The 17,941-nt window shown below is 39.1% G+C and overlaps 2 protein-coding genes across 3 annotated transcripts in view; both read right to left on the bottom strand.

Annotated features, from left to right (window-relative positions):
• Nucleotides 1-399, bottom strand: part of LOC121384827 (tetranectin-like) — a 9,694-nt gene extending 9,295 nt beyond the window's left edge. Inside the window, exon 1 of the mRNA XM_041515416.1 lies at nucleotides 266-399. Coding sequence (XP_041371350.1) covers nucleotides 266-325 — 60 coding nt within the window. The 5' untranslated portion in view covers nucleotides 326-399. The remainder of the gene's footprint in view (nucleotides 1-265) is intronic.
• Nucleotides 400-3,735: 3,336 nt separating this feature from the next.
• LOC121384230 (C-type lectin lectoxin-Lio2-like) lies at nucleotides 3,736-11,271 on the bottom strand. Of its 2 annotated transcripts, none has more exons than XM_041514517.1 (6): nucleotides 11,134-11,271; nucleotides 10,274-10,361; nucleotides 8,523-8,580; nucleotides 7,834-8,024; nucleotides 5,209-5,400; nucleotides 3,736-4,058 (listed from the first exon to the last, which is right to left on the bottom strand). In XM_041514517.1, the coding sequence occupies exons 2-6, from the start codon at nucleotides 10,314-10,316 to the stop codon at nucleotides 3,820-3,822; spliced, it is 723 nt and encodes a 240-aa protein (XP_041370451.1). In that variant the 5' UTR covers nucleotides 10,317-10,361; nucleotides 11,134-11,271; the 3' UTR covers nucleotides 3,736-3,819. The 2 variants fall into 2 exon arrangements, with proteins under 2 accessions (XP_041370451.1, XP_041370450.1); XM_041514516.1 differs by having other exon boundaries at nucleotides 11,087-11,268.
• Nucleotides 11,272-17,941: the final 6,670 nt, after the last annotated feature.

Raw genomic sequence — 17,941 nt, 5'->3', positions numbered from 1 at the left:
CGTTTATGGCAGTGCGGGTTGAGACATTATGTCTGACCTTGTCCCCCTTCCCCTCCCCCACGCATTCTTTCCCTAAACAAGGACCGATACATAGGGCTATTATTATCACACGTATTGTTATTACAAACCAAACTTCGTATGAAGCAAAAAGTAGAAAGATATTTGTTATGTCCCATAATATACGATTTAAAGTTGTTCAATATATATTACATTTTAATCAGCATCCCTTATAATCTAGTCCAATAATATATAAATAATTACTTACGGCTTTTGCAACAACCGTGTAGGAAGTAAGAACAATGAACAATTGTAAAAAACCCATCATTGCGATGTTTAGGCTGTAAGCGCTATCTCGATTTAAACCTAAATCTGATCATTGTGTCAGTTGGTTACTCCTCGCGGTGCTATGACACATCCTCCAACATAGTAACAACCAATAGGAATTGGTCCATTAAATTCGGTATGAGTCTACAGTCTAATCCTTTGGTTTAAAACCCTGTATACAGGTATCTTCAATCAGTCAAACTCTGACATTCGTTTATTTGATTCTATATTATGTCCTTGGGGGCAGGATGTAACGCACTGGTATACACTTGCCTGGGGTATCGTGGTTCGATCGACCTCGGTGCACTTACTCTCCCCCCCCCCCCCCCCATGTCTATGCTGTGCCCCATGGTATGCACTGTGCATTACTGTACATGTCTATGGGTACTTTTTTTTGGCAGATGTAGCCCTTTCAGCGACAGCGGGGTTCCTCTAGCTCGGGTCACCTCCAGCCCTCCCCTTATTGATAATGTTATGTCGGGGAAGGCTAGAGAAAACTCTATGTAATGTTTTGGCAATCGTCGATAACCAAATGGTCACAAGCTACTATGTCTAAAGTACAAATGTTTTCCTAAATCTGTTGCCAAAGAGCTTTTGTTTGATTATGCTCGAGTCCAGTCATGACATTAACCTTACATGTTGTTAACCCGTACTAACGCTACAACATAACAACGTCCCACCCTAGTCACCCATAGAGTATAACAAATACTGTGGCATGTGATTCTGTGGGAATCTGGGGCATATAACTAGCACCTGACACGAGACTAGTTGTCCCACCCCAGACACACATATAGTATAACAAATACTGTGCCATGTGATTCTGTGGGAATGTGAGGCATATAACTAGCACCTGACACGAGACTGGTTGTCCCACCCAATCACCCATAGAGTATAACAAATACTGTGGCATGTGATTCTGTGGGAATCTGGGGCATATAATAACTAGCACCTGTCACGAGTCTGGTCGTCCCACCCTAGTCACCCATATAGTATAACAAATACTGTGGCATGTGATTCTGTGGGAATCTGGGGCATATAACTAGCACCTGACATGAGACTGGTTGTCCCACCCCAGTCACCCATATAGTATAACAAATACGGTGGCATGTGATTCTGTGGGAATCTGGGGCATATAACTAGCACCTGTCACGAGACTGGTTGTCCCACCCCAGTCACCCATATAGTATAACAAATACGGTGGCATGTGATTCTGTGGGAATGTGAGGCATATAACTAGCACCTGACACGAGACTGGTTGTCCCACCCCAGTCACCCATATAGTATAACAAATACGGTGGCATGTGATTCTGTGGGAATCTGGGGCATATAACTAGCTCCTGACACGAGTCTGGTCGTCCCACCCCAGTCACCCATATAGTATAACAAATACGGTGGCATGTGATTCTGTGGGAATCTGGGGCATATAACTAGCACCTGACACGAGACTAGTTGTCCCACCCCAGACACACATATAGTGTAACAAATACTGTGCCATGTGATTCTGTGGGAATGTGAGGCATATAACTAGCACCTGACACGAGACTGGTTGTCCCACCCAATCACCCATAGAGTATAACAAATACTGTGGCATGTGATTCTGTGGGAATCTGGGGCATATAACTAGCACCTGTCACGAGACTGGTTGTCCCACCCCAGTCACCCATATAGTATAACAAATACGGTGGCATGTGATTCTGTGGGAATGTGAGGCATATAACTAGCACCTGACACGAGACTGGTTGTCCCACCCCAGTCACCCATATAGTATAACAAATACGGTGGCATGTGATTCTGTGGGAATCTGGGGCATATAACTAGCTCCTGACACGAGACTGGTTGTCCCACCCCAGTCACCCATATAGTATAACAAATACGGTGGCATGTGATTCTGTGGGAATCTGGGGCATATAACTAGCACCTGACACGAGACTAGTTGTCCCACCCCAGACACACATATAGTATAACAAATACTGTGGCATGTGATTCTGTGGGAATGTGAGGCATATAACTAGCACCTGACACGAGACTGGTTGTCCCACCCAATCACCCATAGAGTATAACAAATACTGTGGCATGTGATTCTGTGGGAATCTGGGGCATATAACTAGCACCTGACACGAGACTGGTTGTCCCACCCCAGTCACACATATAGTATAACAAATACGGTGGCATGTGATTCTGTGGGAATGTGAGGCATATAACTAGCACCTGACATGAGACTGGTTGTCCCACCCAATCACCCATAGAGTATAACAAATACTGTGGCATGTGATTCTGTGGGAATCTGGGGCATATAACTAGCACCTGACACGAGACTGGTTGTCCCACCCCAGTCACACATATAGTATAACAAATACGGTGGCATGTGATTCTGTGGGAATCTGGGGCATATAACTAGCACCTGACACGAGACTGGTTGTCCCACCCCAGTCACCCATAGAGTATAACAAATACTATGGCATGTGATTCTGTGGGAATCTGGGGTGGGGCATATAACTAGCACCTGACACGAGTCTAGTCGTCCCACCCCAGTCACCCATAGAGTATAACAAATACTGTAGCATGTGATTCTGTGGGAATCTGGGGCATATAACTAGCACCTGACACGAGTCTGGTCGTCCCACCCAATCACCCATAGAGTATAACAAATACTGTGGCATATGAGTCTGTGGGAATCCTTTGTGGGGCAGGATTCAGCCGACTCGGTTGAGTACTCGCTTGAGGTGCTTGCGTCGCAGGATCGAACCACATCGGTGGATCCATTCAGCTGATTAGGTTTCTTTCTCTCGTTCCAACCAGTGCACTACAACTGAAAAAGTCCATTGTATGTGCTTTCCTGTCTGTGGATGCATTTGGAAAAATGTAGCGGGTTTCATGTTATGACTACGAGTCGGAATTACAAAATGTTTGACATCCAATAGTCCATTATTAATTAATCCATGTGCTCCAGTGATGCCGTTAAAAAAAACAAATTTTAACTTAAAATATCATGTCAATCATGAGCGGTTTGTTGTTAAACAAAGGTTTCTATTTCATTTTCTAGATTAAGTGTCACAATTCCTTCATATTGCTTTAGATTAAGGAATTGTGCGTAAGTACTAGACAAAAGAAACCTTCCAATGTCCGCGTGTTTGTCTATAGGTTTCTATGCAATGCCTGCTTGGTAGTATAATTAATACGTTTGTGTATTTTTAATTGTAAACTAAACCCAGCACTGGTCTATTGATTTCTTGACAAATCAACAGATTTGTTTGGACTAAACCTACGTTAGATACAGCTAGACACCATCCACAGCAATGCACCATCTGAAAGTGACGTCACCTGATAAATAAAAATATGTTTCTCCCGTGATAATCCTAGAATTATCAGACGGCCGTCTGCTACCTCAAACAGATAATAAAATGAAATCAGTAACTGATTAACAGTGTTTATTTTTTTATATAGACCAAAAGAGCTGAAGATCGTCTATTGGGTGAACTGAGATTATCTCCCCTATTAGTCTTCTTCAAAGTCGTCCTGGATATTGAGTTCACAGAGGGCGCCGTTCTTGTCTGCGGTGGTGCATTTCCAGTCGAACCAGCGGTGTTGGGCGGCTTTGTTGAGAGATGCGCAGTACTGTTTGGAGTCCGGTTCGCCGTTGGCCCAGTCTGTGTAGGTCACCGGTTCGGACCCTTGCCACTTCCACTCACCATCGTCAAAAGTCAATCCGATCCAGAAACTACTGGTGGGGAAATCTGGAATAACGATTAGAAAGTAATGTATTAATAACTTATTTTGATTGTACATATATGAGATGGTGAGTTAGGGGACTAGTAGTCATTAAAGAGTACTTGTATAACTGAAGGACAATAAAATAGTATGTCCAACCTCCCGTTCACATTTTGAAGCCTCTCGGTCGACTTCAAAGTAAAACAAATTAACAAACTGCAACAGTACTGTTACAGTGTGTCCAGTAGTTGATTCGAAATCTGTTGTGGTGGATGAGGCTTCAAGTCTTTAAAAACCTTTTCAGTCCATATTTAAGTTTTTGAATACCAAAAAATATGACAAGTGGTTCGATATCAGTTTTAGATCGACCTTTAAAGGATATATACTCGGTTACTACTGATCCACCAACATTTGTTGATTAGTAAAGTGTTGTGGTTGGAACGCATCCAAACTGGTTGGATAAAAGACTCACGGTTCGTACCAGTAGTATGTGCCTGGGCCCCGTTCCACAAAGCGATCTTAGCCCTAAGATCACCTTAAGTGCATAGCTACCTTATGCACTAAGGTGATCTTAGTGCTAAGACCGCTTCGTGGAACGGGACCCTGGACGAGAAAGTCGTGGACACAAGTCGAATTTAAGGATGTCTTTTCTGCATTTTTACATTGTACTGGGTTGGGTTTTTTTTTTATAGTAAATTCACATTTAGTATTTCTTCTTCTCCACAGGTCCTCTAGTTGCCTGGACTTTAAAAAAAAAGCCACCAGGACATTTATTAATTTTTTCATCCAGGGACCAATATTACAAAACGTCTAGTTTTGCTAATAAACGTACGACTGAAAAGCCACGTTCTGCACGTAAACATAAACCTACGATTGAAAAACAAACTCTGCAAGTACGAACAGCTGAAATAATAAATTTCGAAATACATATCAATAATTTTCTATTGTCCTTACTGTTATCGGTCTTTTGTAATGGCATAATTTGCTCCGTGCAATAGATTCCAAAACATATACACGTACCACAGGTGTAAACGTAAGCTAAACATGTTTTGTGAAGTTGGCTCCAACTCTGTTATCGCTAGAGACATGGATTAAGTCTTACATGCTGTATGAATTTCATTCAAGACATCCTCTGATCTAACCAAATTGTTACATGAGCATAAATTGTTTACTTACTTTTCCTCACAGTATCAGTCATCAGGGCGTTCTTCGTCATGGTATCCATGGTGACGAGGGAGCCACCTGCGGCTGAGCAGACCTCCTCTGCGCCTGCGTAGTCCGTGAGGTCAGTACTGGCATAGTAACAAATCGCTTCACAGCCACTGTCTGACTGAACAAAACTGAATTGTGGGTTTTCTTCACACGCAGCTGAAAATAAATCATTAAATTTGCAATCAAATATTTTAATAACAGAATTTATATATCGTCGCGTGAGAGCCAGAAGGTCATAAGCGGCAGATACGACCTAAAACGTCTTCTTTTTTCTTTCTTTTTTCTTTTTTTGCATATTCAGAATCGCAATCCCTAATTATATATTAGCATCGCTTATACAGAAGGATTTAAATGGTCATAAGTGAATCTCAGATACCAATTTGCACGAAAATAGACGTGACTGACACATACGACTTTCCTCCGATTTGCTTGCTGTCCATTATACGACCACGACTGGTCGTATGTGGTAGATACACCCTTCTTCTTTTTTAAAGTTCGTTATATAATTATGTCTGACATAGGTCGTATGTGCTAAATACGACCCACATGCATTCTTTGCTATCGGTCTGTGATAGAAATTACAAATACTAAGTACAATATAGCATACATTATGTCAAAAAAAATCTATTTGCTTGAATCTTAAAAATAATATGACTTTTGCCGTTGTGAATCCCGGTGTGTCATGAACAAAATTGTGATACTGCATGCAACGAACCATTTGGTAATAGACAAGAATCGTGTCTGTATATATAAATAGGAATTGCAGTAACATTAATGTTTGTATGGTTTGCTATTTTAGGTGCACCACAGTTATATGAATAAACATTATTTGGTGAATTTTCTTGAAAAAAGTCTCTATGTTGAAGTGTTTTTATCGAAGCAAAGTTTCCAACATGTAATTTTATATCTGTAGATACAATTTTAATTCATAATGTCGTATGTGGCATATACGACCAAAGTGCAAGCATAATTACACTGATTTGGATGTGTTTAATTATATGTTACGGTGCTCAAATTCCGTCTTTCAGTTATCTTTGAAGATCTACAGGACTGCCCTACATGTAGGCATTATGGAGTAAAAACAGTGTACATACAAACACAACTGTAATTTATCCAGGACCCATTCCAGTAACAAAAGATCGTGTAATCAGGCGTAACGTTAAAAGGCGAATAAAGTTAATGTGGCCTCAACATAAACGATAGCAAGATCTATGAATTTTGATTAACTTTACAGGTCACGAATATTTGCAACAGAATGCTGAACATGAACATGACATAACACAAACACACACACACACACACACACACACACACACACACACACACACACACACACAAACCAGAACATTAGCACAACATAGCACACACAACAGAAGCTGAACATGACATAGCACGCACAACAGGACATGAACATGACATAGCACACACAACAGGACATGAACATGACATATAGCATACACAACAGAACTTGGCAACTTAATGACAACAAGACCTGAACATAACATAGCAACAAGAACAGAAGCTGAACATGACAAAATAATCACCATAGAAACTGAACGTGACAGCACTTGCGACAGAACCTGAACATGATAGAGAACTCACAACAAAACTTGAACATGACGTGGCACACAGAACAGAACCTGAACGTGGCACAGTGCACACAACAGAACCTGAAGAAGAACACGACAGAACACACATACAACATACCATGATCGTATCGCAAGAGAACTTGAACATGACATATCACTCACAACAGACTCATAACATAATTTAGCACACACAACACAAACCGGAGGATATATCACTTAACACTCAATAGAACACGGAGAGAACAGTGCCCACAACATAGTCTGGAGAGATCACTGAACACACGTCATAACCTGGAGAAATCACTGAACATAAGATAATCTGGAGAAATCACTGAACACACAACAGAATCTGGAGAAATCACTGAACAAACAACACAATCTGGATAGATCGCTGGACATTCAATAGAACATGGAGAAATCACTGGACATAAGAGAACCTGGAGAAATCACTGACCATAAGAGAATTTGGAGAAATCAATTAACACACAACAGAATCTGGAGAGATCACTGAACACACAATAGAACCTGGAGAGATCACTGGACACACAGCAGAACCAAGACAGTGCACTGAACACATAAATGCACCCGGAGAGTAAACCCAGCACAAAGCACCAACGTACTCAACAGGTGGACATAGTATATGTTCACTGCTTCTGGATTTGATATTCAGTGCACACCCTTATTGAAAATGTAAACCCTATATCCTTTGAATGAGCTGAACTTGAACCCACTGTATCCCAAACCAATAAGCGCTAAACATAGTTTCTTCATTAAGGGATACCAGCTTCAGTTTGCGTAACTAATCTGGTTTTTCTGATGTACAAGCTGATTAACCAGATATTCCTGAAACTAGTGAAGTACACCCTAAGGCAGCAGAACAAGGAACTATCTGCAAAAGACTCCCATGGCGCAAAGAACACGGAATGGCACTTACACAGAAAACATACTTTAACTGTTTATATTACCGTTTATAGCTGAAAAGGTTTAAACACCGTATTACCTTTCAAATCTGCAGTATCTGGGCAGACTTCTTCCAGTAGTCCATTAGCCTCTTCAAGGTCGTGTTCCTGGGACGTACATTCCTCCCGGAGCGCCTGCATCTCTTCCTCCAGCCTGGCTATCTGGCCCAGCAGCTCCGAGACGTTCATCATGTCATCGCTTTCCGCTTCTTTAGATTTCATGTCATCGATGCTTTTAAACAAAGGGACAATATACAACGAAACCATACATATTCTCTTGTGCCTTCTCGCATTCCAGTCAATCAGTATTGATTAATATTGGATGTTTTATTACACGTCTTATTTTTAATATAATATGCGCTGTTTTCAAGATTGATAACCGATATACAGCGGTGTATGCTTGTCTTGCTAAAGATGCTATTTATTTTATACCACCAGCAAACATCCGCATATTATCAATGGCATAAAAATAGCACGTGGTATTCTCATTTGTACTACAATTAAACTTTACCATCACTAGAGTCTAGATTATGCATATACATGTATATGTACCTTTATATTTCTATTGATGGTACACCCCGGTTTGTATTCATATGTCCTCAGGTACGTGTGCGCGCTATAAAAGAGGCAACCTTTCTACAGAAGAAAGTTGGAACCAGATACTTTAATTGCATTATGCATATACATATACTTGTATATTTCTATGTATGGCAACATTAATATTACTTACACACATTCACAAGCATGAGCTATTGGTCTAAAGAGTACACTATCCATTTTTTTGAGAACTGAAAAAAAAAATCAGAAGTCAAATTAACAACTTACAAGAGTAAGGTCCTGTTTAGAATGAAAACAAAATGTAGAAGTAGTTAATAACTGACGTCGCTACACCAGCATATGCACTAGACGTGAGATATGTTCTGTAAATTAGAACACTCGTGTGAAATATGAAGGATCGTAGAATCGGTCCCTCTCGATGAAGGAAATGTTTTATTTAACGACGCACTCAACACATTTTATTTACGGTTATATGGCGTCAGACATATGGTTAAGGACCACACAGGTATTGAGAGAGAAAACCCGCTGTCGCCACTTCATGGACTACTCTTTTCGATTAGCAGCAAGGAATCTTTTATATGCACCATCCCACAGACAGGATAGTACATACCACAGCCTTTGTTACACCAGTTGTGGAGCACTGGCTGGAAAGAGAAATAGCCCAATGGGTCCACCGACGGGGATCGATCCTAGACCGACCGCGCATCAAACGAACGCTTTACCACTGGACTACGTCCCGCCCCCTCGTTTTTGCATGCGTTGCATAACTGTTGTATTAAACATCGTGCTATGTCTTGTCCTAGCTGAGCGAATGATAAAATTATGAACGTATTCAATCTCGTATCTCTGAACAAAGCAGACTAAAGGAAGATTTACAAGGCTGTGGAGGGTCCCATGAATCAATGTCATACAACAATTAGAGAATACTCAACAAGCTACGAGGCAATGCCGTTTATATTGCACGAGTGAATTGTTGTTCTTCCCTAGCCTCACGAGTGCAAAACAAACGGTATTGCCGAGTAGCGAGTTGGGTATTCTATTTATTACCCATTTTCAATATTTATCATTTTATGGAAGATATTCGAACGACACTGTTGTTATAACTAAGTTTGCAAGTTGATAACAAGAGACGGCGTTGCGGCGTAGCTGTGATATACGAATCGCTGGTGACGTAAGTTAGTTGCTGACATGAATTCCACGATGGAAACTATTCTTACACACAATTAACCGCCTACACTGAAGCACTGTTTATGACGTCAAAATCTATTTAGGGGGAAACTTTTTTTCTTTCCCCACTATTCTCTGCCCATATGGGTAATAACTGTCACTCCCTCGGACGATGCATCCTACTTGGTATGCAGACGCTCTAGAACTGCCAGTGCTACTGTCAAGACTGATTTGACAAAATCCTCCCATTGTTTAATGAACCTGTCAGGCTTTTCGCCAGATGGTTCGAAGGGTCAATTTACGTACCCCGAAATCTTGGAAATTGATGTATGCATTTTTATAATTTTATACAAAAATTATAGTAAGAGAACTGCTGTTTAAAGTAAGTGAGTTTAAATTTCAAAATATTTCAAACCCATAATCACTTAATATTGGCACTTATGATCTGTTTTTATTTTATTACGTACCCCTAAAACATTTTTTGGCAGAAAGCTCGTCTGTCATATCACAAAATGATTGCTTTATAAATAGTGTTCTATACAAGTAAATGTCTTGTTTTACGTTTGTTTAACAAAATTGTATTTTAATAATATATGCCTTATATATATTTATATATACACATGTATATATATATATATATATATATATATATATATATATATTATGCCCAAAGGCCATTAGGTCTAATGCAAATTTAGTATAAAGTATTATTGTCTTTAAATAAATATTTTTTCGTTTCATTAGTGTCCTACTTACCAGTTTCGCATGGCATTTTGGAAATAAGCTTGTCGATGCCCATAACTAGTTTCTTCTTCGCAAAGGCTCCTAGGTTGAAGCGGAATCCCTAAAACATTAATTATATTATATTCACGAAGTGGCCTATAACTAACAAACGTCTATATTAGTGTGTGTGTGTGGGGGGGGGGGGGGGGGGGATTTCGTGACAGCTCGGAATCTAATGAAATATGTTCCAAATAGTTAATATTGGAACAAACAAACAAACACATAAATAAATAAATAAATAAATAAATAAATAAATATATATATATAATTAGAAAACTAGATGTCCTAAAATGCAGTAAAATTCATATCTGCTTTAAGATTTAGAAAGAAAGAAATGTTTTATTTAACGACGCATTTAACACATTTTTTTTACGGTTATATGGTGTCAGACATATGGTTATGGACCACACATATATTGAGAGGAAACCCGCTGTCGCCATTTCATGGGCTACTCTTTTCGATTAGCAGCAAGGGATCTTTTGTATGCACCATCCCACAGACAAGGTAGTACATACCACGGCCTTTGATATACCAGTCGTTGTGCACTGGCTGGAACGAGAAATAGCATAATGGGCCCACCCACGGGGATCGATCCCAGACCAACCGCGCATCGAGCGAGCGCTTTACCATTGGGCCCCGCTTTAAGATTTACTACAAATATTTATTTTTAATTTAGAATTATTCGGGGGGGGGGGGGCTAGAGCCCACAACCACCCCACCCCCACCCCCTGCTCCGCCGTGCCTGTGTTACGGAGAATGGTTTGTTACTAAACAATCCTGCGATACCTTCATTCCCAGGTGTTGATCAAGGAATGCCCGCCGCCTCAACTTACTCGGTTCCTACGGGTATGCAAGGCGAGGGTGCTGCGGTGCGCATTTCGATGCTATTTTGATAGTTTCCGTTACGAAAATTGCATGAAAAGTTAGCCTACCATAAAAATGTCAACATTTCTTTGACGTGACGTCAACAATGCTTTGGCGTGACGTCAACAATGCTTTAATCTGCTTATTGATGTCAACGCGATACTACGTACATTCTTCTGGATATAGTTTAACTTCAAAAATGTGCGAACAGAATCGCTTTTTGACATTTAATAATCATATTTATTTTAAATGTGTATAAATGTAAAATATATGTGTATAAATGTAAAATATCTGTGCATGAATCTAATACTACTGGATCTACTGACGATAGCTAACCACTGTGATGTTCAGAACTTTGCAATGCTAGAGGTAAGTACATGTATTCAAAATGATTGGTTGTTTGTTTTTGTTTGTTTGTTTGTTTGTTTACCAGGACCGTTAAAGTCGGAGCTGGGGGTTCTATTGAGGGACCACCCACATTGGAAGAGGAGAAGGACCATGGCCTCCGTGTCCCCTCCCCCCACCCCCATATTAGTAAGACTGTAAAATAAATTTTCGCGATGTTAATTCAATTCAGTTCATCGTTATTAATTTAATCGTAATTCTGCCCACGAGGGATATGCGCACCCCTTCCAAAGTTTGAAGTGCCCAGAAAAATCCAGTGTTTAGCAGATGAACCTAAAATATGTTAATTTTTATTAGTATGTTTTATTATTTACAATGGTCAGTACATGTTAGTGTACTTCTCAATACTGTAGGTGCCCATTTTAAGCGTTGCACCCCTCCCTAGAAAACAATAATGCATCCGCCCCTACCTGTTTTGACACTATTGCAATGTTACTACCAATTGCAATGTTACTACCACCCCCTCCCACATCCGTTGTGACTCCTGTTCGATTTCATGCTGGATCCGCCACTAGACACACTAATGAATTGAAAAAAAATTCTGTTTACCGACACCACTAGAGCACACTGATTTATTAACCATCGGCTATTGGATGTCAAACATTTGGTAATTTTGACATAGTCTTAGAAAACCCGCTACATTTTTTCCATTAGTAGCAAAGGATCTTTTATATGCACCATCCCACAGACAGGATAGCACATACCACGGCTTTTGATATACGAGTCGTGGTGCACTGGCTGGGTCGAGAAATAGCTCAATGGGCCCACCGACGGGGATCGATCCCAGATCGACTGCGCATCAAGTGAGCGCTTTACCGCTGGGCTACGTCCCGCCCTGAATTGAAAAGATATATATATATTTTACTAATAAATGACGGATACAGGAACTGATCTCTTTGGTGTAATGGTTTTCAGGCGCGGATTCAAGCGGGTGCCCAAGGGACAGAATACATATTATCCCGTCCACCTGTCGAGGACCTTTAAATTCTATTTTCAAAAACATTTCATTAATTTCAACGTGTTTTGAGAATGGCCAATACAGCACAAATTGAAATTTTGAGTAAGTCAATATCTATCTGTGATATTTGTATTTTTGAACAGTTTTTATTTAAATCTTGAATTTTTATATTGATGTTGATCATCACCTTATTTGTTTGCATTACCATAGTTTGACACCCAATAGTCGATGTATTTTTCGTGCTGGGGTGTCACTAAACATTCATTCATTCATTCGTTTTAAACTGCAGATAACAAAGAACACACCGGTACATAACTGTATATTCTAAGCATCAAACTGCCAAGCGTAATTTAAAGAATTGAATGCCGTTATTAGATGTCTATGTACATTTAGAGCATTTCATATATAACGATGACATTTTGTCAGGAACTCTATCTATTGCAAATAAGCTTAAAATGTCAAAACAATTTAGACCAAAAGATATATATATATATATATATATATATATATATATATATATATATATATCACTGGGTCTGGGAATAATTACGTAATTTCATAAATTTTAATCATTGTTTCAGTTTTACATTTGTAATAAATAGTGTTACGGAGGTGACCCTTTGTTATATGAAATGACCCTTTATCGTTTTGTTAAACTGTTCTTTTCTTGTTCTACTTACCGCCGACACGTGTAATACTACAAATAAACACAGAAGTATCTTCATCTTGCTGACGAAAACGTTGTGTACGAATTTACAAGATGTGCCGCCCGATATATATATCACCTCATGCAATCAATAAACAGTTGTCTTCATTGTTAGAACAGGGATTACCACCTGTCCGTTTGTTTACCAGCGGCATACGTTTATATTTTACACTTACAAAACATTTGTACAAGATATCGAACTGCCGGCAACAGTTGACAGTAGTCACGATTGAAATACACTTGACAAATACGTGCTGAAAATGTCAAGTACACTTTGTACGTGCATGTAGACTCGGGTAGCACTTAAACAAACACAGGACAATATAAACGATAATTATAGAATATTAAACGAGCTTCCATTTAATATAATGTTTATGCAATCTAATTAAAATTAGCTCTACTGGTCTACCAGTAGATGTAACAGCATTGCGTGGACTCCCATGTCCAGGTGACATTTCATCTATAAATAATAATTTAAATATCGACCAATTACACTTCGCCTTTCATAGCGTTATTCGGGAGCATACAAATTCTAAAAATATCGGGCGAGACTATGAAATAGACGAACTTGTTGGTCTATTTCAACATTACAAAAACAGAGTGGGGGGGGGGGGGGGGGGAGTGCAGTAATAAACTCTGGATTGTATACTAGTATAAACAGTTTTATGGCTATACCATCACGCTGGGGGTTTTTTCGTCTTGAAATGAATTTTATATACAAAATTTAATTGAAATTAGTTTCCGGTATACTTCGTAATTCACCTGAATCATTTCGTATACCCTCGGCATAATCCCGAATGTTTTCAAATCACTGGCATGATTTTGCAAGTAAGGTTTTGATTGGTCGAATAAAAGGTCAACTGGACATGAGTTCCAACGGGCTGCTTTTAGATCCACATGTAATAGTGGAGCTAATTTTAATTAGATTGATGTTTATGTCCCAAATGAAATAATTTTCAGTTGTCACGAGCTTTAGCAAGGGACAATGCAACTTATTTCACAAGGGACATAAACATAATATGAAATGGTAGCGAGTTTAAAATCCTATTTACTACCCATAATCGATCTTAATTTATATTGCTCAACTCGTGTGTGACGTCAGTGATACGTCCCACTTGGCGTCCTAGTGGGACGTATTACTTTGATATGTACCGAGATAGTTTTAACCATATGGGTAATAAAAACAATGTTATATTCGTTGATGTTAGTAGGACTTGTGGTACGTATACGGTGCAGGTACCAAAAAGAAAAATGGTGTGTTCGCTATTAAAGTATTAAAGTAGAATTTCGAAACGGATTTAAATGTCTTCCGTGTTTTTGTACTTATATCCATTTAAGGTTTAAGCAAGCTGCCCTGGGCATACATCTCAGCTGTTTATATCGGGGCTGTAATTGGCATTACTCTCCGCCATGAAAGAATTAAAATTCATTGTAGATGGGAGCCGCTACCGGAATGCGAACCCAGCACCTACCAAATATTAATCACCTCGTCAACAAGGCTTATGACATTAGGTCTCATAACACAGACATTATCTACCACTGAAACACGTGTTAACTTATACTGTTATCCTATTACTTACCCATGATATCCATGTCATAAACCCATATGATAATTTACTTTATCTCGCCTTCATATAAAATTCTTTAATCTCATTGGTTGTTTGCCGTTGGACAAATCCCTTATACCCCTGTGGGCGGAGCCAAATTCTCTTATACCCCGTCTGTAATTTCCAACAGTTTCCAGCCACCCCAGTTAATGCTAAAGCAATAATTAGATTATAAATAACATTCATAATCAATCAAGTATACATAATTAATTTTATTTTTACTATAAAATACACTATTTCAATACTTTTAAAAGCTGCAATGTTGAACTCGGCCACCTAATTACGGTCGTGGTGTTATTGTATCAACAGTTGTGTTTGTTTTGGGGGTTTTAAATTTTTATTATTTTTTTATTACATACATTTCTGATAAAAAAAAAAGGTTTTTTTTTTGTGGTTTTTTTAAATTAATATCTGTTTCAGACAATTTCGTATTACAAACATTTGAAGTTAAAAACTCGTTTATCGATGGAACTATTTTTCGTCACTGGCAAGTGGTTTCGTTCGCGTCCGCGTGGTACGGCTCCGTTAATAAATTGTTGGCTGGTAGGTACAGGGTTCGCAGCCCGGTACCGGCTCCAACCCAGAGCGAGTTCTTAAGGGCTCAGTGGGTAGGTGTAAAGCCACTACACCCTCTTCTCTCTCACTAACCACTAACCAACTAACAACTAACCCACTGTCCTGGACAGACAGCCCAGATAGCTGAGATGTGTACCCAGGACAGCGTGCTTGAACCTTAATTGGATATAAGCACGAAAATAAGTTGAAATGAAATGAAATGAAATAAATTGTTAACAATTATTGTCTGGCGTTATTTTGATTATTTGGCTATACGCTTTAACATGTCGGCAAGATAAATTCGTTGTAGAAGCATCTCTCGGGGTACATGGCTTTTTATGTACCCTCTGTGTGCTCTTTTACCCCCTCGCCTTCGGCTCGGGGTAAAAGAACACACAGAGGGTACATAAAAAGCCATGTACCCCTCGTGATGCTTCTACAACTTATATTATTAACCTGGTTAATAATGGTATGCAAATCTGCAAGGTCTCTAGGTAATGTGTTGCTGTGGATGGGTCATTTGCTTACAAGCCAACAAGACCCGTGTACCTGAGCGTAACGTTTTCAAAGATTTGTTTAAAATGCGTGACGTCAAACTAATTTGTGCTAATCGTGATGACGTCATGTTATCGATTGTGGCGACTTTAGTACTGTGATTTACTAAAAAAAAGTAATTAGAATGTTATTTTAGAAGTGTTATACCGTAGGATAAATAGAATTCGCTACTCGTGTTTTTTAATATGTAAAATATCAACCTCGTCTAGTTAATTGGTATTTGTCGAGGCTCTGCCATTAATATAGACTCGGTTGATATTTTCCATATTAAAAAATACTCTTGACGAATCCTCCCTCCCCCTCCCCCTATCTCTCTCTCTCTCTCTCTCTCTCTCTCTCTCTCTCTCTCTCTCTCTCTCTCTCTCTCTCTCTCTCTCTCTCTCTCTCTCTCTCTCTCGTCTCAGTAACACTGACATATCCTCACATATTTTTTCTTGTCGGATTTCAACTTTACAATAACCCAGCATCATTAAAGTTTGTTTTGTTTTAACGACAAAACGACACTAGAGCATAGTGCTTTATTAATCATCGGTTTGACATATAGTCTTAGAAAGTAAACCCGCTATATTTTTTCCATTAGTAGCAAGGGGTCTTTTATATGCACCATCCCACAGCCGTTGATATACATGTACCAGTCGTGGTGCACTGGCTAAAACGAAATTAGGCTAATGGGCCCACAGACTGGGATCGATCCCAGAAGGACCGTTCATCAGGCGAGCACTTTACCACTGGTCTACATCCCGCCCCACCCAGCATTAAGACCATGCAGAAACATAACCTATGTGTCCACAAGGAAGGAAGGAGATGTTTTATTTAACGACGCACTCAACACATTTTATTTACGGTTATATGGCGTCGGACATATGGTTAAGGACCACACAGAAGTGGGGAGAGGAAACCCGCTGCCGCCACTACATGGGCTACTCTTTTCGATTAGCAGCAAGGGATTAGCAGACAGGATAGCACATACCAAAACCCACCACTGCACACGTGCCTGTGTATTCGGTTTTATAATACTATTTTATTGGGGGGTTTTGTTAATTGCAAAATGGTCTCTGTTTAAATGGACAGACCCTAGTTTCAACGCGTGAACATTAACACTAAGTTTAGTTAATCTACAAACCTGTAACGTATTTGGATAAAGTTACAATTTAGTGAAACATGAGTCTGTGACTTTGAAATTTTGAAATACCCTCTAAAAACAGACTAAAACACGACTCCATAACTGTTACTTCTCAGACGCACGTGCGCTTTTAAAAATATGAGAAATGCATTTTGTGATATTAAAAACACCAGGATGATCAAAAACACTTAGAATGTACGGAAATTGATAATCCAAACCTTAAAATCTCAGTAAAGTATTATTTTAGTTATCAAAAATAGCTATAATAGTCAAAAATATGCCTTAGTGTTGAAAAGCTAGGGTATGTCCCTTTAACAAATATTGTCTTCAATATATCTACTCCTAGGAGCATTATACTGTATTTATATAATTTGCATTCTAACTGGTAGTAAACTTAACTAATTAATGAGTTAATATGGAGTTAAGAAAGAACAAATAAATTAATAACTGTATAAAATATATTCTGTAAATAGTTTCTGTTGATAGTATAACATATGGTCGAGCGGTACCAGGCTCCTTATATAAATACATATTATGTATAATATGGAGCCTGGCACCTCTCAACCTTATATCGGCCCTAACTAGAAACAAACACTTGGAGAAAATTCTAACTTAAAGTGTAGCAACAGTTTGTTTATTCAAATTGCGATAAACTAGGTTAAATCACCTGTTACCCACCATCAATTTAAAGAGTGAAAACAGCCCTTGGCTATAAATAACCTTCTAAAAAGCTTCCTTGAGTGAATGTCGAACAGCGAGGTCATGTTGACAAGTTTTGTTATGACCACAGGTAATCAAACTTTGGCTCCATTATTTAAAGCAGTCATATCGCAAAACATAAATACAATGAACGTTTTAATAAACTCAC

This window comes from Gigantopelta aegis, chromosome 10 (genome assembly GCF_016097555.1).
Source record: "Gigantopelta aegis isolate Gae_Host chromosome 10, Gae_host_genome, whole genome shotgun sequence".
NCBI classification, from domain to species: domain Eukaryota; kingdom Metazoa; phylum Mollusca; class Gastropoda; order Neomphalida; family Peltospiridae; genus Gigantopelta; species Gigantopelta aegis.
This window is presented reverse-complemented; position numbering and strand designations above follow the sequence as displayed.